The sequence below is a fragment of the Apteryx mantelli genome, chromosome 17 (assembly GCF_036417845.1).
Source record: "Apteryx mantelli isolate bAptMan1 chromosome 17, bAptMan1.hap1, whole genome shotgun sequence".
In the NCBI taxonomy this organism is placed as follows: domain Eukaryota; kingdom Metazoa; phylum Chordata; class Aves; order Apterygiformes; family Apterygidae; genus Apteryx; species Apteryx mantelli.
Genome location: NC_089994.1, coordinates 15,497,709 through 15,517,291, shown reverse-complemented (window position 1 = coordinate 15,517,291; position 19,583 = coordinate 15,497,709). Strand labels below are relative to the sequence as shown.

General features: G+C 62.1%; 1 protein-coding gene across 12 annotated transcripts in view; it reads right to left on the bottom strand.

Annotated features, from left to right (window-relative positions):
* Positions 1–19,583, bottom strand: part of NCOR2 (nuclear receptor corepressor 2) — a 287,903-nt gene that overhangs the window by 74,812 nt on the left and 193,508 nt on the right. For 11 of the 12 annotated variants that reach the window (XM_067307243.1, XM_067307251.1, XM_067307252.1 and 8 more), the window contains 3 exons: positions 18,434–18,532; positions 2,614–2,744; positions 1,507–1,679 (listed from right to left, as the gene is read on the bottom strand). In XM_067307243.1, the coding sequence (XP_067163344.1) occupies positions 1,507–1,679; positions 2,614–2,744; positions 18,434–18,532 (403 nt within the window). Of the gene's footprint in view, positions 1–1,506; positions 1,680–2,613; positions 2,745–8,318; positions 8,390–18,433; positions 18,533–19,583 lie in introns of those variants that run through there. The other variant, XM_067307253.1, reaches the window with a different exon arrangement.

Below are 19,583 nucleotides of genomic sequence, written 5' to 3'. Positions count from 1 at the left end.
GGTCCCTAAGACACCGGGATAAAAAAAAAAAATCCTATCCAAGTTACTGGTGTTATCTGCTGCTTCTACACAGCCTTGCTTAACAAGTTTGAGACGGAGATCAGGGCTCCGTTGTGCCGGGAACTATTTATATCGTTTGTATGAAACGGAGCACTCGCAATCAAAGCTTCAGCCAGTTGTCAGCGGAGGAACGGAGAGGCAAAACACCTCGATGTGATTTTTAGCAAATGGAACAGAACAAGCAAGAAACTGCAGAGAAGGGAAGCGAGAGGAGTCACTCTTCTTTCATTTCTACTTGCCTTAGGTAGTGCAGTAATAATTTTGTACTCAATACAGGGGAAACATAGGAAAATCGGCCAAATTCCTTGATGCTTTTGCTTCTCTAAGGCGATACATGAACAGTTTCCAAGGGCAACCACCACCAGTGCTGCATATGCAAGAGGCAGATGCGCACGGCGCGGGTCAGCCAACGCCGCCGCGAATGCCTGCGCGCTGCCCGGCCCCCCGAGGCAGACGCCGCTGCGTCTGCACAACCGCCGACCGCCGCGCTCGGCCGAGGGCCGGCCCCGGTCTCTGCAGGCCGGCTGCTCTCGGGGCCAGCGCGCTTCGACTCCTCGCTCTCCCTCTGAAGCGGCTCCTGGCCTCTTCCCACCGCACTCAGCCGCGCGGCAGACCGGCTGCCCCAGAGGGGTCTGCAGGCTGGCCGAGAAGGAAAATGCCGAACACAGCGCCTGGCCGGTTTGGGAGCGGGGAGATGAGCAGGGGTGGCGGGGACCAACACGGGAAATGCTGCTGTTTGCGCGGAACCGGCTGGCCGGGGTGTGCAGCACAGCCGCAGCTGGGGCTCCGGGGCAAACGGGGCCCGGGGTACCGCTGCCGCCTCGCCACGTCCCTCACCGTGCTGGGGCAGCTGCATAGGTGGGCAAGGGAACAGCCCGATTCCCAGGCTGCAAATGCTCTGGGTGCAGGCAAGTTTGGAAACAGAGAGGGCTGGAGAACAGGCAAAGCCCCAGGCACCCCCAGCTGCAGGAGGGCAGATGGTGCTCGAGGCCTGAGGCCCTGCACAGCGAGACACCGCTTCCAGGTGCAGGAGCGAGGGAGGCTTGCAGGCGGCACGAGCCCTGTGCAGCCCTACCTAACGCTCTGCTAAAAAGGGAGTCTCTTTCCTTTCCATCTGCTGCAATGCTTTCTCTCTGAGGCCCTAAAGCACATTAATGCTCAGCTGGGAAAGTCCAGGCTTGCAAACACCTCTGGTTCATCCGGGTGTATTTCACGGGGTAACTAACAGGTTAGAGAAACCTCCCCACCGCCTCCCTGGAAAGGGGGAATTTCTCAGGCCGGGCTGAGGAGGAGGAAAACGCTCGCTTGTGAGATGGGGACAAGGAGCAGAGCAGGGTGCCGGCCCATCCCAGCACCCGGCAGCGGCGCAGACACCGAGCCTGCCCCTGCGCCGACCGCGTCTTGCGCTGCCCCGGCGGGCCGGACCGCGCGCCAGCGCCTACGCACCCAGCTCTGCGCTCTGCTGCGGAGCCGCCGCCTCCTCGTTGTTGGCTTCGTTCGCCATCGAGCGGGTGATGCGGCCTTTGCGCCGGCCCTGGCTGTTGGCGGTCTTGCGGCCTTTGGAGGTGACGGTTTCTTTCTCGTCGTTGTCTTCCCCAGACGTGTCGTCATTCTTGTCCCTGCAAAAACAGGGAGGGAGGAAATGACTGTGGGGTTGCCCTGATTTTCAGGTCGAGGGATTTTTTTTTTGCTCTGCTTGTGCTTGGGTTTTTTTGTTGGTCTTTCGGGGAGCGGGCCTGCACTTTTTTTTGCACACGCAGGCCCTTTTCGTGGCCGTAAGCGGGCTGGGTTGGGTGGTGGTGCTGCTGGTGGTGGGGCTGGCTTTCTGCAGATGGCTGCAGTTCCACTGCTGAGTGCACGCAGAGACCTGACGGAGACAGGTTTAATACTAGGCCATTCAAATTCATCACTGCCGCCTCCTCATTTATCTTCCTGAAAGGGACCTGCTGGTAAATGTCTTAGCAGCCTAGATATAATGAAGCCAGATGTTCTTTTAAACCAAGTATTAAGCCCATTACAGATAGCTAGCAGCCCGCGTGCCAACCTCTCCCCGCCACAGCTCCGACGCTCCCGGTTAAGTTATGAGCGTGTCAGGCGGGGAGGCAGGCGCGGTTATAAAACTGGTCGAATCCCTTGATCTGGAAGCTCTCATGTTGACATCAATAACAGTAAAGGTGAAGCGCCACGCTCGGCTGCGCTCTTATTTTCTCCTCCGATTCCGGGAGGCTCTTGCAATGACAAAACAAGCCTCGGGACCAGAACGGCTTTGCGGGTTGGTCAGGTTTAAAAAAAAAAAAAAAAAAAAAAAAAAAGAGCATCGGAAAGTCGTTTTCCAGGTTTGGGAGCAGTAGGGAAGAGAAACAAGGAGGAGAGCAGGCTCTCCCCTGGCCTCTGCGTGGGAGGGGGAAACCGGGCGCCCGCAGCCCACGCGGGGAGACCTGCGCCAGGCTCGGGCAGCCCCGGCCGCGGCCGGGGAGGGAGCGCGAGCCCGTGCGCCCCGGCACACCGCTCCCGGGAGCCGGAGGAGACCTGGGAGGGGAGGGATTCGCTTACTTTGTCAGTTCTTCTTTGTCGTTTTCTGCGTCCTGTTTGTCTTCCTCCTTCTCTCCCTCCTTCTCCTTTTCTTTCTCTTTTTCATCTTTCTCCTCCTGGCTGCTGCGGGGCATTTGCTGCTGCTGCTGCTGCTGCTGCAGAGCAAGGGACATAAAACAAAACAAAGCACAGGCAGCGCTGAGGCGCGGAGCTCTCAGCACCTGGGCCAACCCAAACAACCGCGGCGACACAACGCTGGGGGCCGCCGCCAAGAGGCAAAGCGCCGCTCGCGCCGCGGGGCGGCCGAAAGCTTCGCGGGGACAGCGGGGGCAGGCGGGGAGCGAGCGCCCAGCCGCGCCGCGGCTCCCGCCAAGGGCTCAGGAAGCCGGCGGAGCGCAGCTTTCGGGCGTCCCGCGGGGAAAGGGCGAGAGGCGAAAGCGAGCCGCGGGCGCGCCGCAGGCGAAGGCTTCGCAGCATCAGCGGTGGTTTGCACCCAGCGGGATGCGTTTCGCGGGAGGACGAGGGAGCGGGGGCAGCGGAGGCGCCAAGGCTCAGCGACACAAACGCTGGGATCCTTTTCCAAGCGACCAGCAGCCCGGGGGGAAGTTAACTGCCTCCGTAGCGCCAAGCAGGGAATAGGCGCGCAACGGCGGATGCCCGGCTCCCCGTCCCGCCCCATCCGACACCTCCAGGCCCCCTTGGCCGAGCTGCGCCCACAACCACCCAAATGCTGCTGCCATCGCTCTCACGCACCAAACGCATCGTGTTGCTAAAGGGAGGGACTTAGTTATTATAATATTTCTGGATTTTGTTTCAACAGCTGCAGGAAGAAGGATGCTGGGGAGGCCTGGTTTCCCTGACCTCCCTTCCCTCTGGTGAGCAGCAAACAAGAGGAATTTCAGCGAGAAGTCGAAATTAGAGACGGAAATGATTTATTAAACCATCCTGCTCCTGGCTAACGCAGGGCTGCTCGCTCCAGTAAATCCACCCAGGCTTGCCCAGCCCCTTTCCAAGCAGCAGGGCTTCCACCGCCCCCCGGGAAACGATTCTGCAACGCAGCAGTGGGGAAAAATCATCCTAAAGCAGATTTCTCAGCAGAAAGCCTGATCCCAGGTGGCCCGGCCCGGCCTGGCCGTCACGCCGTGCCGGTGCCTCGGGAGCCGGGGGGACGGGACAGCCCCCGCTGGGCGGCGCGGGAGCTCGAGGCTGCCTCCGAGCACAGCCTGGCCCTGCCGCCGCAGCGCTCTGTGCAAGCTAAACCCTCTGCCCCGAAGCGCCGGTGCTAAAATTAGAAGCGCAGAGCTGTCAAAACGGGCTCCTGAGTGTTTTAACAGGAAAGCTTCTTCTGCTTTCAGACCTCGGTTCAACACGAGCCCTTGAAACACGTGCGCCGGCAACCAGCTGAAATCCCGTGGCCTCCCCGTCCCCCGGCTGCGACGCTCTGCGGGATCCATGTCCCGTCCCGTCCCGTCCCGCGCCGTGCGCGCGGCAGGGTCCGCAGCCCTCTGCAGCCTCCCCGAGCCGGCAAATGCGTTTGCACGTGCTCAGCGCACCCGTGTCGGCACCGCATTGACTCCCGCTCCCGGGAACGATGCAGCGCCGGGGAGAGCCTGGACCAGGCGGCCAGGGGGGGAAGGAGGGGGGAGTCTGGAAATAGTTGGGAGTGCAACTCGGATAAGCGCTCGGTCGCTTCACATTTTCCACATTTAATGCTTGGGGAAACAGCCGAGAAACAGGCTGTCTCCAAAGACGCCCAGAGCAGATAAACCCCGCTAAGCCCAACACCTGGAGATACCAGTGTCTGCAGCGATCCCGGCGCCCGCGGCACCGGCAGCCCTGCGGAAAGGCGGCCAGGCGCTGCCTCCCGCACGGCTCGGCCCTTCCCAGCCCGAGGGGCTGAGCAGCACCAGGACGCGGTCAAAGCAGCCGCGCGGGTGCCTAAGCGTCCCCGCGCCAGCGAGGCTCAGCAGCCGGCTGCTCTCCCGCGGCAGAGCCCCCCGCGCCGGCGGCACCTGCCCGGCAGGAAGCACCGCCGGGCGAGCGAGCGGGCGGCAGGAAGGAGAGGACGCGGCTCGCCTGACCTCGGCCTGCCTCCTCGCGCGGGCTCTGCTCGGCCGCCCTCCCCGGGAAGGCTGCGGGCTGGGCGGCTCGCCCGGACCGGGGCGATGCTCCGGGGGGCGTGCAAGACACCACGCTCCCGCCTGGGATGCATCCGAGCCAGGGGGCTTTTCCAGTGCACGAAAGCACGGTTTAAAGGACCAGCCGCCGTGTCAGCCCCTTGACGCCGGCACCGAAAGCCCGCAGCGGCGCACGGCAGGCTGCGCAGGGTCTGCCCCGCTCTCCGGCTTGCCGACCCACGTTCGTTTCTCGTACAAATTGTTTTGGCAGGGGTGGGGGATCCCAAATTAGATTTGTGCTATTTCTACCATCCCTTCGCTATGCTTTTTTTTTTTTTTTTTTTCTTTTCGCTATGCGTTTCTGCAGCATCCTTTCGGGCTGCATCCCCGCTCCTGAGCCGCGGCGTGCCAGTCCCAGCTGGCCCGGGGCCCCGGGGGCTGCTCGCAGAGCCGGGTTTGCAGCTCGTTTCCTCCCCTCATTAGTCAGCGATGCAACGGGGGGTCACGGCGTGGCCAGCCCCCTTCCACCCAAACTGCTACGCGCCCTCGCGGCCACGTGTCGCGAGGCTGAGGAGGGATGAGAGGCAGCTGCCTCCTCATCCCGCAACGCTGACCGCTCTCAGCGAGAGCCTGCAGATCCCAGCTCCCCGCGGTGGCCAAAACCAGCCCCGTGGGCACGGAGGGGGGCTGCAGGCACCCCTGCTCGGACCGATGGCGAGCAGCCACGCCGGATTTGCTACTCTGGTCCCCAAAGAGAGCTCGCCAAAACCAAATCCTCAGGGACGGATGCAAGCAGCATCCTCCCCTGCGACGCTGAACTAGGGATGGAGGAAAGATGGGAAGCGCTGAAGATGCCAGAGGATGCTGCACCCCCGGCCCAGGGCGCCTATGTGACGCAGCTGTTGGCCTCTTTGGTTTCCCAACCTCTAAAAACGGGGGCAAGAGCATCGCCCCGGAAGCGAGCGGCAGGGAGACGGCCGGCAGGTGCCCAAGGGCCGGATAGCAGCAAACAGCTCGTCCCGTTCCCTCACCCCCAAACAGCCAGCGGCCGCGCGAGCCCCGGCCCCGCGGCGGCAGCGCCCGCGCTCCCAGGGGAGGCTTCAGCATCACCTGATCTCGTCTCCAACCCGAGGGCTGCAACCCCGAGCAGCGCCCGCCGCGCTCCCCCGCAGCAACGGGCTGGGACGGTGCAGGGAGCACCCCGCGCCGCCCTGCAAAAGCGGAGCGGGCAGGCTGGGGAGGCAGCGCCGAACGCGGGCGCTTCCCCGGGAAGGCGCCCGCCAGCTCCCGCGTGCCATGGAGAGGGGAAGCCTGCCGGCGGCACCTCTGCCCCACCGCGCCGCCCGCTCCTCCAGGGCTGCTCCCACGAACCGTTTCAAGCTAAGCACGGTGGGACATCAAATTCGTGCTTCTCCCACCGGAGAGGAGCATTTTAATCCAAGGATGCCCTCTAGTGATTGCCCCGGCCCGGCCACATCGGGGTGCCGATGCCAGGAGCCACTTCTCCCGGGGCGGGAAAGGCCGGCTGGGCAGAGCTCTGCTTTCGGCAGCAGCGGGGCGGCTTCCATCCCCCAACGCTCTCCCGTCACATACCATCTATTTGACGTACGCAAATCAGGCAGTGTCATCACCGCAAGGCCACGGCAAGGGAGAACGCCCCCGACTCCACCGAGCGGCTGCATTTGCACCTTCGGTCTGAAGGAGACCTCCCGGCCAAACGTCGCTTTGGATGCTCTGCTGCTCGCAAGCACGGCGGGGACGGTCTGCAGCCCGTGGCACGGCTGCACGGCGGGGAACGCCGGGAGCTGTCACCCGGGCACACAGGGACCTGCCAAACCCCTGGGGAAGCTGCTCCTGGGAAGAGCCACGAGGGGTCCGTGCCAGGCTGGAGCCAGCAGAACCACCTGGAGCACCTGACCAAGAGCAGACACCCCTGGGGTGCTGACACGAGTTGTGCAACCGCTCAGCTGCAAGCGGCACCCAGAGGAAGCGGGGGGACACGTCCCCACGGTCTAACGGAGACCGGGCGCCCTGACAGCTGGCCGGGCCTGTCCCTACGTCATGCTTGACCTCCAAAGCGGACAGCAGCGGAGCCAGACGCCGAACGGCACCCAGTGACGTAGAGCAGCCCGCATCCCACCGAGCGCTCCGGCAGCCTCCGGCAGACTGCCCGGGCCAGGAGCCGGAGCCGGAGCGGCAGCCAGGCCCAGGGAAATTGCAGCAGGGAATCGGCTCCGCGAGCGCCCACGGGCCGGCCTGTCCCCCACCCTCGCCGGCGCGCGGCTGCCCCCGCGGTGCGCGGGGAGGCTATTCTTAGCCCTGGACGCGGCCCAGCTCTGGATGATTCAAGGGACGGGACGCCATCCCAAAGCGTGACGGGCCAGGAAATGCTTCCCCAATTACCAGCCGCTGTTTCCTTCTGATTCACGCTGCCCCAGTTAGAGGTGGACCGGCAGGTGGGTCAGCGCGCTCTTATCGGCCGAGCGAGCGGCAGAACAGCTCAGCTCCCGGCCAGCCCGACCTGCTCGCCGGCCTCAGCCCCGTCGGGACGAGGCGCGACGCCTCCAGGAGGCCGAGCAGCTACGCGCTCCTCGCCTTGCGCACGGAGGGTAAGGGATGTGCCCAAGGCCACGGAACCGGTCAGTGGCGGAGCGACGGGCTCCCCTCCTCCCTGCCCGACCCTCCCTTCCAGGTCGAGCGCCCCGACCGCCGGACCGCCCTTCCTCCGCAGCATCGCTGCTGTTTGCTTGTGCTGCCAACACATCCTGTTTATTTAAAAAGGCCTGGGGACAAATCGCAGGCGGTACATGTGAGCGAGAGGCCGATCCCGCTCCGAGCCCCGGGGCGTGAGCCTGGGGCGGCGCACAGCCTCGCCCCCCCGAGTGCTCGCCGCGCCGTGCTCCGGCACGAGCTGCTCCGTAATTGCAAACATCTGCTCACCTTTGTCCTAAATTCCCACCGGCTCCCGATTAGCCGGAGACGAGCGGAGCGCTGCCAGCCCGTCCGGAGCAGCCCGCGCACCTCCCGGGACCCCCCGGCCGGGGCAGGCGTGCAGGCGCACACGCACGCACCCTCCCCGGCTCCCGGCCCTCCGCGCCCGGCTCCGCTCCGGAGCGGCGCACGCCCCGCGGGCATCTGCTCGCCTGCCCCGCCAACTCCATGGGGCTCCCATGTCACGGCGATTTCAGCCGCTGTAAAACGCTGCCTCCTGGGGCGCTTTGGGGAGACGCGAGCTCCGAGGCAGGTCCCGGACACCAAAGCCTTTGCCCCACTGAGAACCAACCAACTCATTGCACCTCACGGCAGCGATGAATCCCCCCCCCCCCCCCCCCCCCAACCGCAGGCTGTGGGTCTGGCTGGGAGAAAACCCCGGCGAGGAAGAGGTGCAGCTCCTCCCACTCGCTCTGTTTACTTCCTCCGCGGCGGCAGCGCCTGTTGCTGGCAGCAGCGGCGGCGGCAGGGGGGAAAACAGGCTCTCGGCGTTCGCCCTCGCCCTCCCCAGCCCCGGCGGCGGGCGACAAGGAGGTGGCGAAACCAGCCCGAAATCGCCCCTCCCGGCCGGGAGCGCCGGCTCGCCGCGGGCCCCCCGCCCCACCCGCGGTCACTTACTTCGGCCTCCCGCGAGCGGCTGGTCCCCGCCAGCCCCATCGCCGGCTCCCGGCCCCTGCGCGCAGCCCCGCCGCCCGGGCTCGCTGCGCCTCACATTCTCCGGCTCTGAAGGCTTCCTGACGATTTGCATAGTTAAGCCGTAAACTAACCACAACATTCCTCTTACGATTTTGCAATCTGCTGGAATAACGTGGTCGCTCTAAGTCGAGTCGATGAATCATCATCTATAAAGCACAGTCCTCGTCACCGGGGCTCTCAGGGCTGGCTGCAGCCAGCGTGATTAATCTCCGAGGATGTCAAGCTTAACCTACGGTGCAGCGCTAGCTCTTTTCCAAATTTCCAGACTTCCAGAGAACTGCTGTCCCTGCCTCGGCCGGCCCCTCCGCCGGCACACCGCGCCGGGGGCCGGGGCAGCCGCGGAGCCGCGCACCGGAGGGGCTGCGGGTTAACCCCGGACCGAGCCCCGTGCACCTTGCAAGGGAAGCACCCGCGCCGCCTCCCGCGCCCCCGCTTCGCCCCCTTCGGCCTGCTTTGCAGCACCCCCAAAATCCGCAGCAAAACCAAGCCTTTGAAGGCGCCGCTGGGCCGGGCCCCCTACCCGGGCAGCAGCCTGGGGCTCGCAGCAGGCTACAGCTGCCTCTGCTTCGAAGAGATCGCTGGCAGGAGCTGCGGCAGCGAAGCCGGTGGGAGAGGATCGCGGTGCCTGCTCTGTCGTTTGCCGTGCAGCCACTTTCTCGCCCCGGGGAAGCGCTGCCCGAAGCTACGCCGGCCCCAGAGAGCCCCAGCCCGGCACAGGCGGCGGTGCTGCACGCGGAGCTGGCTGCCCCGCGCCGGCACGGCGCAGCGGCGGCACCACGCTTGCCTCCCAGAGCCGGGGGGACGCGCGGGGCCGATGCGCCTCTCCTGCCTGCGCCGGCTCCTCCCGGGCAAGGGGACGGGAATCGCCAACCTTTCTGCAACGCTTTCTCCCTCCGACATTTAGTTGAGCTTGTTCCCGGGCGCGTGCTCCCACCTGGGTCTCCGGCCCCACCGTGGGCCAGCCCGGCTCAGCTCCCCGCTGGGAACCCGCACGCGGGCGCCGCGCGAGAGCCAGCCAAAGCCCTTTGCCGGGCTGCCGTTTGGGCCCTGGCAGCGGGATCAGCCAGATCAGCGTCACGACGGGAACGCCACAGAGCAGAGCCCCAGGCTCTTATGGGAGACAGATGCACCACGGGAAGCATCGACTCCACTCGCTCCTTCAATCCGACAGGAGGAGAGCGCTGCTCGCTCCTCCTGCGCCGGACTCGCTGCGTGCGCCGGGCCAGCCGCAAGGCGAGCGAGCTCCTTTCGTTACCTCTCCAGCACGTCCTCGGGCCGCCAGGGCTGGGGTTTCCCCTCGAACGTGGCTTTCCAGCCATCGCCGCGGGCTTGCCCGGTGCTCACGCTCCCTGCCACATTCCAGCTAACTCGGCCTCAGTGGGGTCTTTGGAGAGAGCCGAGCCGTGCCGTGCCGTGCCGGCCTGCAGCCCCCTGCCCTCGCCAGCCCGCCCGCCCGGCCAGGCCACCGGCGACTCGCTTCTCCTGGGGGCGACTCCAGATAAACAGCGTTTACGGTGTTTTCCAGGGCCGCCCAGCTCAGGCCGAGGTCACTGCGTGCAATCAGGGAGGCGCAGATTAAAAACAGTTCGAGATAAGCCAAAGGCAAAAGGACGGAGCTATGCTGGCCCGGGTGCGCCGGGGGTTTGCTGGCTGTGGGAGCAGCTCCGCCGGATCGGGGCAGGGCGCGGGCGCGCTGGGAGCATCGCTCCTCTCCACCACCTGCACACGGGCGCAGAGGCCCTTGCTGCACCTCCAAGGGCTCAGCCCCCGGCACCCGTCTCTAACGGTTCGGCGGCGAAGCCCCGCTTTGCTCCCTGCTCCAGGCCCTCGAGGTCCCCCCCCGAGCCCGTTTGCCGCGGTGGCAGAGCGGGGGCGGAGGCGTATTTACCGCCGAGGCTCGGTATCGCGCGGCCGCTACAAATAGCGCCGGCAGCATCTCGCGGATCACGTCAGCCCTCCCCGCGCGGCCCTCGGAGACAGGCTGGATATAGAGCCCGGGGAGGACGGCTTATAAATATATACGTGTCATGTAACTGCCTCCCAGGGCCCGAAGCCTCTGATGTGACTGTCTGGAAGGCTTCAGCCCCTCCTGCCACCCACGGCCTGCGGAGCTGGGCTTCCCACGACCGCGCGCAGCACCCGCCGCTCCTGGGAGAAACCACAAATCAAAACAAGCCGCTGCCAAAACAGCGAGGAGAGAAGGAAGAACGGCTGCTGGCTACCCGGCTTCGGGCGCCCGCTTCCCGCGACTCGGCCCGATGCCGCCACCGGCCGCGGGAGCGAGTCAAAAGTCAAAGGGCCGGGCTCACGTTTGACGAGGAGTGCGGTATCGAGTAAGGCTCGGCGCGCCCCATCGGGCGGAGAGCAGCAACGCTCCTACCGGGAGAAGCTGGGAGACCCTGGAGCGGCAGCGCTTCTCGGCCGGCGAACAACAAAACCTCCGCACGGCGCACGGCAGCGATGGGAAAAGCCTCGGCCGCTTCCCGGCGCACAGCGCTGGAAGGGCCCCGCAGGCCACAAAACGCTCAAGCGTTAGGGAACGGAGGCGATCCCTATCCTCCCCGAGGGTTTAACGGGGAACCAGCGCCCTGCGGCACGCGGGGGAGCAGGGCTGCTCCGGGCGGGCCAGGCTCGGGCACCGAACCCTGGGCTCATCCTCCGCGGCGCCGGGGGCCTTGGGGGCACGTGCAGCGCGCCCCAGGGCGGCGCGGCCGCTGGGACGCACAGGGTCCCCGGGGGCTCCCGCTGCGCCTTCTGTAATCTCGTTAAAGCGCAGGAGCGTTGCACAGCGACTTGTACAGGACCCTGCTCATTTGCTCCCTCCTTAAACCATCAAGGGCTTCGCCATAAGAGGAAATGTTTCTTTTCTGGGTCGCTGCTGAGTTTTTAAAAAAAGTGGTTTGATTGCTCGCGAAGGGAAAATGGCCAGAGGGGAAGAGCGCGGCAGAGATGAGCCCCCGCTCCGTCCCAGGCAGGGAACACGTGTTTTCCCTTCTCCGCGGTTTGCTTTACCGCACTCTAAATATACTGCCAGGCTCGATCGCTCTCCGCCTGCAGCTTCCAGGCGGCGGCGTGACCCCTCGAACAACACTGCAAGCGGAGCGGGGCTGGGTTGGCGATAGCGGGCCAGCATCCACGCGCGGCACACGTGCACCAGGGGCACGAAAGCCCCGGCATCCCGGAGCAACCAGCTTTTGCAGGGATTTTCAGCCGTGGCTGCTCGAGAAAGCAGCTCAGCAACGCTCCGAATTGCCTAATTCCCTTTGGCTCCGACCTGCTTACGGCTCCCAGTCAATCTTGGATCATGACTACAGAGAAAACAACACCTCTCCGAATCCCACCGCTTCTTTCTTTTGTTACCTCTCGCAGACCCGAGAGGAGGATGCTGCAATTCCCCTGCCGGGAGCAGCGGCTCCCCGGCTGGTTTCCAAACCTCCCTCCGCAGCTCTGCGGCCGCCGCGACTGCTCACGTGAGTGCAGGCTCGGCGGAGCGCCCGCTTAGGGACCGCATCAACCTGCTGCCGGAGAAACACGAGCCCGGACTCGGGGGAGGTCGGGAAGGGGGTGCTCACCTCGCTTTTAAGTGGCCGCTTTATTATTTCTGACTGCGGACGCAATCAGGCCACGCGGAGAGCTCGGCTGTCGTGGCTGGACGGTCCGCCACCGCGCGAGTCTGACGCCGTGCCAGCGCTGTCAACCGGCAGCACGGCCCTGCCCGGCTGCGCTGCTGCTCCTCCGCGGAGCCCGCGGATCATTCCTTTCCCAAACGCGGCCACGTGGTTCTCGCTCAATCACCCCCAAAACTGCAGCCGGGATTTGAGGAAGATGCGTTTGCATTGGGCCGGGCCGGTGGAGAAGCTGCAACGCGTTCACACCAGGGGACGGGCACTGCCCACCTGCGTGGGCACGGCCGGGGACAGGACTCGGCAGCAACGGCCGCCCGGACCGAAGGAGCCTCGTCGGAGCCCCGGTTGGCACCACGCGGGCGCTGACGGAGGGCTGCGGGACGAGGAACCACAGGAGCTTCAGCACCCGCAGGCGTCGCACCCCGTCCACCTCTCCTACGCGAACACGCTGATGCTCGACCCATCGGCCACAACAGCCCACCCGGCTTTTGCAGCAAGGGCAACTCTTTAAACTGATTCATTGCATTTTGGGGTAAAAAAGCACATAAAGGTCTGCAACTACACCTGGCGGGAGGAGTTTCTCCCATCTTCCAAACAGAACAACGACTTACACGATTGCCCGTGAAGGCGAACCTCGCCAGGTGGAGTGGGCACGGCAAGGGGGAGACTTGCGCTGACCCTTCCCAAGCCTGTTCCCGAGCAGCAGCAATGGCAGGAGAGATGCGGTATTTTCCCAGAAACGACCCCTCTTCCTAATTGAATCCAGCCTCTTTTTGAGGTGCGTACTGCCAGCCTCTGAGCAGGGATCACTGCTGCAAAGCAAACGCTCCCGCGCGACCCCCAGCATGTACCGGAGCCCCGCTGCTCTCCTCGAGAAGGCGCTGGGAGCCGGCAGGGCGGCCGGGTCCGCCGCAGCCGGCGGCGCAGGACGGCGCCCGGGAAGAGCGGCACCGCCGGGCTGAGCACCGCGGCAGCACGACGGGAAACCGCCCCGAACGCTGACACTCCCGGGACTCGTTTTCAGCCGTGCAAAGAGCTCCGTGGCAGGCAGCCCCAGCCGCCCGTCCACGCCTGCTCCTCCAAGAGTTTAAGCACTGTTTAAAATACAGGGCTCATGTCAGCGCACACCGAAATGCCTTGCAGGGTAATTTACTGGTATTTGTGGCAGTCAAGTCTACCCGTCACATCCAGGAACGCGTGTGCATGATGCGCTGCGTTATTCGACAGTACTGGATGACCAACATCTCCTCTCTTTTTAGCGAGGACTTGTCAAACCCTTGGTCATTAACAAGGAACTGCTCCCTGGACTGATGAAAATCGAGTGTTTCCCAGAAATAAATGCTCATCGTTCATCCTCCCTGTTGTGCCTAACTGAGCAAGGGTATGTGCCAAATCTACATTTTAAGCGGCAGCTTGGCGAGACCCCTGCAGAGAGGGAAGGGAAGGCTGTTTATCCGCCCCAGCGCGCGGAGCCGGGAACGGCCGCCGTTCGGGGCAGGGAGGGAGGCAGGGAGGGAGGGCCGGCAGCAGCACAGATCATTCGATTTGCTTTTTGGCAGGGGGCAGGGAAGAGGGTGGGCCTGGGAAAATGCCGCCAGCGCTGGCAGGACCGCGCTCGCGCTCCGGCCGGGGCAGGGTCCCGCGGCGGCTGTGCGCAGCTCGCCGCCCCCCGCCGCCTCGCTTCCCACGGGAAGGGCTGCGGGACGCCAAGCACCCCGGCCTCCTCCGGTACGAGTTTCCTTTGCAGATCGAATCCTCGAAAGCGCCGGAGTTCGCAGCGCCGGGCCCTTGCGCGGTGGAATATCTGAGCGCCGTCTGACAGCGGCACCGGGGGAATCAGCATGACAGCATATCCTGCGGGGCTGCCAGCGCCGGGCTCGCGGGGCTCCGTCCTCCCGCCGGCTCCGATTACTTCATCTGCCGCTGAATCATCATCCCCACCGCGGCCCGGTGGCTGATCCAGCCTCCCGGCCCCGCGTCTCCGTCCACCTGCGAGTGCGGACGCCAGCATTGTGCCGCAGCTCGGAGAGGCGCGGGAGCCCGGCAGCTTTGCCATGGGGGAATTCGCACGCACGGCTACAGAAACCACCACCGTTGTGCTACGTCCGCGCCGTCACGCTGCGGGCACGCTGTTCCAGAATCAAACCGAATCTATTCCGGAATAAAACCCCCACACTCTGCACGGAATAATTACTACAGCTACTGCAGCCAGGCTCAGCACCTTGCCCAAAGAGCTAAGCCCAGTGCGATAACCACCCAGTATCAAATTCGGGGACCCCTCTAAGTGGGGCAAGAGTTGCAGTTTGAAATACCCCGGAGAGCGCAAACAGCCCCTGCGGGCAACGCAGCCACACACGGGGTAGCGCCACGCCGCCCTCGTTACAAGCTCATGCAAATTTATGCTTATTAATGTACATTGAATATTGGATCGGATTGTTTTACCATGACTCAAACTTCCCCCCGCCCAGTGGGAAACTACGTACTTCGAAGTCATTACTTTTAGCATCGATTCTCGCCTTTCAGGGTGAAATTACGTTCTTCACCGCAGAATGCAGAGGGTTATTTTAGAAAGGATCCTCATCTCGGGAGCAGGAACGCGGTTTCGCCTAACGATGCATCGGGCGCGGGTGCCTTTCATTCATTCGCGCCAGGAGAAGGCGGCGCGGCGCGGAGCATGCGCCGTGCCTTGGAACGCGAGGCTGCTCGTTTTCATGGCAAACTGGAAGCGGAATCATGTGAAGTCCCCGCTCTTGGCAGGAGGTTTTTAGCAATAAGTAGCAGCTTTATGAGGAATATCCTTTGCCAGGGGACCATCAGCCAAGGAGCAATGGGATTCTTATTTTTAATGTACTTTTAATAAGTAGGCCACAATGATAATCTTGACACCAGAGTAGCTTTATTTCTACTCATAATTATCTCCACTTCTCTTCTCTCAAGCTCCCCGCAGCCTCCAAAAGCAAATAAGACCACCAACCGCTCCATGAGAAAATGAGCGAGGAAAGAGCGTAGGGCCACTTGAAACGCAATCTGTATCACAACTCATCTGCTCCTCTCGTCCGATAAGAAGCAAACCAGCCCCCTCCCCTCCTCCAAATCCATTAAATCCCACTTGTGGGGTTCAAGTGCTTTAACCCTTCCCAGCAGGACGGGTCACGTCAGCGCAGGGACCAAAGCGCAGCGTCCCCCCAAAGCTGCACCGCGCTCGCTGGCAGCCCCACGGCCTCTCCGTGCTTCGCCCCGCGTGAGCCCAGACCGCTGCCGGTCCCCGCGCTCTCGCCGCGCTCCGCCTGCCCCGAGCTGCTCACCATCTCCCGGGGCTGGGACCTCACGCAGGAACGGTGGCCCCGCGCCTCCCACGGCCCCGGTCCCCAGCCGCGCAGCCCCAACTGTTTGCAAGGCCACATGGGCAACGGGCTCGGGGAGCTGCACAGGGTTAAAAATAATCCAAGGAGAAAAAGAAGCTATTTTTAGGCCGGATTAGTTCCTCGCAGTCCAGTTCAGTGGACGGCCCTGCGCATGGCTGAACTGGGACAACAGAGCGGGGCTCAACAGGGGCAAACAGGGAGCAGACATGGCCAAGGTGTGGGCTGAGCCTGGGGGACTGGCTTATTTCTGCCAAAACCACCAATTTAAGTGGTCAGCATAGCTGGCCAGACCTCCAAAACGGAGCTCACCTTCCCCCGACACAGGCAGAATTCAACCAGTTTACAAAGATGCTCACTAAGCAAAAATCCCACCCAGTGACCCAGGAACGTCCACCACCACCCCAGCCCTCCAAACTGGTGGTAGCAAACCTCTCCCATGCTGGTCAGCACAGCCACCCTCTCACCCAGCCTGGCCGGGGTGAGCAGGTCCCGTTGGCCATGTGCTCCGAGGAGACCGGGCTCCCTGAAGGTCGGTCCTGCGGCCAAACACCCGGCTGTGGCCAGAGCAACGCCTGTGCCTCATCCTGCCCCGAGAGCCGACACCGAGGGAGGGCGAAGAGCAGCCACCCGCCGGCAGAGTGGAGTGGGCCACAAGGGAGATGGGTCACCATTCCCACTGGCTTCTGCCAGCAGCTCCAATCTCCCCCCCCGAAGCATGCCCTTACCAAGCCAGCACACCGAGGAACTGGACTCCTTCCAGCCTGGCTTTCTGAACCTCCTCTTTATGCAGCACCACCGGAAAGGGATGCAAGTTACATATGGAAATACTAGCTGCATAGTAGCACAGAAAAGCACGTGCCTCCAAATCTCCCAAGGTCTTTGGGGGAGAGCTGCTCCAGGCCTGTTAAACCCTGTCTGAACAGCACAGCTACCAGAGAGCAACCTCAACACATCTCAGGGCGAGGAAGAGTGAATCCCGGCACAACCTTCTAGGCTGAACGCAGCTGCCCAGTTACCTCTCCCCTGTGCAGGGACTGCAGCCTGGCCCCTACACAACGCGCACTGGTGTGTAGCAACATGTATTTTGGCTAACCAGTCTCCACACCATCTTCACTGTGATCTCAGCAAGGTGACACCAAATGCAGATCTGACAGCATGTGTCTCCATGGGGCCTGCAGGACGCCCATCTTACACCTGAGCATCCGGCAGCGATGGGAGAGCTGGCTGTCCCACTCCCTCCAGAATCGTGGATCCAACCTTTCTTTCAAAATCAATAGTGTCCTGGTCGAGCTCTCTCAAAGGTGAAACCCACACACCTCAGAGCCCACCAGTCTCAGTGTCTCACTCATTTACAAATATTGCTGTCCCCTACTTGGAAAAGCACTCCTGTGTTTTATTACGGTCGATGCAAGAGGCAGCTAATCCCTACTTCCAAAGGCTAAACACATGATCTCTACTGCCCAGGCAGGACCAGCTTCATTAGCAAGAGAAAGTACCCTGGCAAATTCTGTAACTAGGGATACTTCTAAAAACCAGAACACAGCCAGTATCTACTGAGCGCAGAACAGGCAGCTCTGCAGCCACAGAGGTACATTAAGGGAACAGCTAGGTGCAGAGCAGAGCAGTAGACTGCCCCTCTCCCTCCATCCACACTTGTTCCTTGCTCAACTTAACATTGAAACCAGAATTAGCTGTGCTAAATGTCTCCACCGCTAACAAGAAACAAATGTGGCCTCATGTTCTAGTTGCTGTGATCTAACAAAACAGACCATGGTAAACACTATAAAAATGTACTGGAGGGAACCACCCTGTGTTTGCTGGGAGAGGGACTGGATAATCTAATAGGGTTTTATCCATCTCTCATGTCTCCAAAAAAAAGAAGGGAAAACTGGGCCTCGTCCATGACATTCGTCATGTGCTAACTATTCTCATGTCTTAATGCTGCAGAAATCAAATTGGAGCAAGGCTACCTATCTCCCTTCCAATCAGGCTCTAGACCCAAGTGCTGCTTTTTATGGCCATGGAGCATGAGGAACTGCTTATGCCAGTGGTGCTACGGGACAGGCCAGTTTTTCCATTCCTATCCCCATGTTATCTGGGGAGATACTCCCTTTGCAGTCATCTCACTCTCCTTGTTAAGTGAATAAATGTTCATTTCACCGAGCTGGGGATTCACCAGTGGGATCTTCCTCTCGTTTAAAGCATCCGCTGGGACACAGCTCCTTTGCTGAGAGGCCAGGACCTCTCTGGGTACCTTGAGTGATCTCAGCAACAACACTGGCATGGTGACAACTTCATATCTAGGTCATGCAACAGCAAGGGGCGATTCAGTCACCTACCCCCAGGCACCTCGTGTTATCCGAGGTCTCCTAGGTACCTCTCCAGCCTCCTGCTGGTACACCAAAAGGGTACGGGTCTCTCCTAGCTTCAGCACTGAATCTGCCAGCCCCCAGGAGCATCGCGGATACCCTCAGACATTTCAAAAGCACTGCACACCTCTGTTCAGCAGGGCCCAGAAGGCTCTCCCACCCCACGCACTCCCCTCCCATACCTCTGCCACGGGCAGTCGCTGCCAAGCGGCAATCCCCCTCCAGCCACGCGCAGCACCGTCCCCACTGGCTGCCACCTCCGGAAGGGGAGAAGAAACAGGCCATGCTCGGGTCTCGCACAGACCCGCAGCCTCGAAGGCCTAGCTCAGCTCCACCGGGCAGGCTGGGCAGCGGTACCACGCAGAGCCAGCCAGGCTTTCCGCACTCACTGCACCCCGTTTTCAAGCATCCTGGCTTGTTTTTAAAGCTACTTAAGAGTTTGGGATGATGACGGGCACACATAACCGCCAGGAAACAGCATGTCCTGAGCAGTGATACAGAGCAAACTCGCATGCCCCATCGCAGTCTGCGACCAAGATCTCCATTTGCGGGGGGAAGGGAAGAAGCATTTGGGATGCTCAGCCACAAGCTGCTGTTCGGAAGCTGCAGGTGTAAATCGCTGCTGCTCCTCGGTCAGCAGGAGGGACAGAATTTCCATGCACTCCTCCATCTCTTACCTGGCTCTTCCCACGCCGCCGGTAATTCCTTCTTACGAGGTTTTTGTAATTCTCATTCTTCTTGGTCAGGTAGTAATACAAGACGCAGTCCGCCACCGTCTGCAACGACACAGGCGAGTTAGGGAACAGAGCATTTTGGTCCCTCGCACTGTTAGCAGCAATACTGAGGCCCTGAGATAGTCATATCTCCTGCAGCTTCTGAAGATCTGCAGCAAAAATCGTTTCTCTTTGCCAAGCTGGTGCAGGCTTTGCGCACTGAAAGAGGGGGGCAAAGCACGCTGCCCAAGTAAAAAGCCCTGCACGGGGCTGCTGCTCTCCCAAGGGACGGAGCGGGACCCTTCCCGCAGGCGCGCTGAGCCGGAGCCGGGGCGCAGAACGAAGAGCAGAACCTCCCGCACCCCGCGTGCGAAGCGGAGCGAGGGGTTATCTCAGGGCAGGGGAAGGGCTGACCCCAGATGACTGCGGCAACTAAAAGCGGAGTAGGGAGAGCCGCCTGTCACCCTTGGTTGTAGTTACACCGCACGTAACCTGCCACGCGACTGTCAGCTAGCGTTATTTCCACCCGCTAGGTTTACTGGCTAACACACACACGACTTCCACGCAGACACGTCGAGCTCCCTGCATTCAGGAGCCGCTATCCAAACCCCCCGGTTAGCTCGGCAGAGCGCTGTCCTGGATCAGCCACGCTAGGAAAACGAGAGCAGGGCGGCTGGGACCTGGCTGCGCTCCCCAGCAGCACCACGACCCTGGCAAAAGTCCCCCACACTGTGGGTCTGTGGGCGACTGAATGCCGGTCTTGGGCTCCGTGGCTGTATAAAGAGAAATAAACCCATAGACCCACAACGCCTGCAGGTGCCCAGGGACAGGGTGCTGCTGACTTCTCCCGCGGTGTCCCTCTCGGATCAGAGGGGTCAGCGGGTGGACGGGGCTGCTCTCTCCCACTCCTCTGCAAAGAGCAGGACCATTCGCAAACCAGATTGCAACTTTTAAAGCGTTAATTGGATTGCTTTCCAATCTAGCCCTGATTATACACACATACACACAAACACAAAAACTTACAGTCATCTGTTCCAAGGGCTAAGATCACTATTTTTTTTTATAATACAATTTAAAAATCTATTAATTCATTACATCGAGCCATACTTTGCAT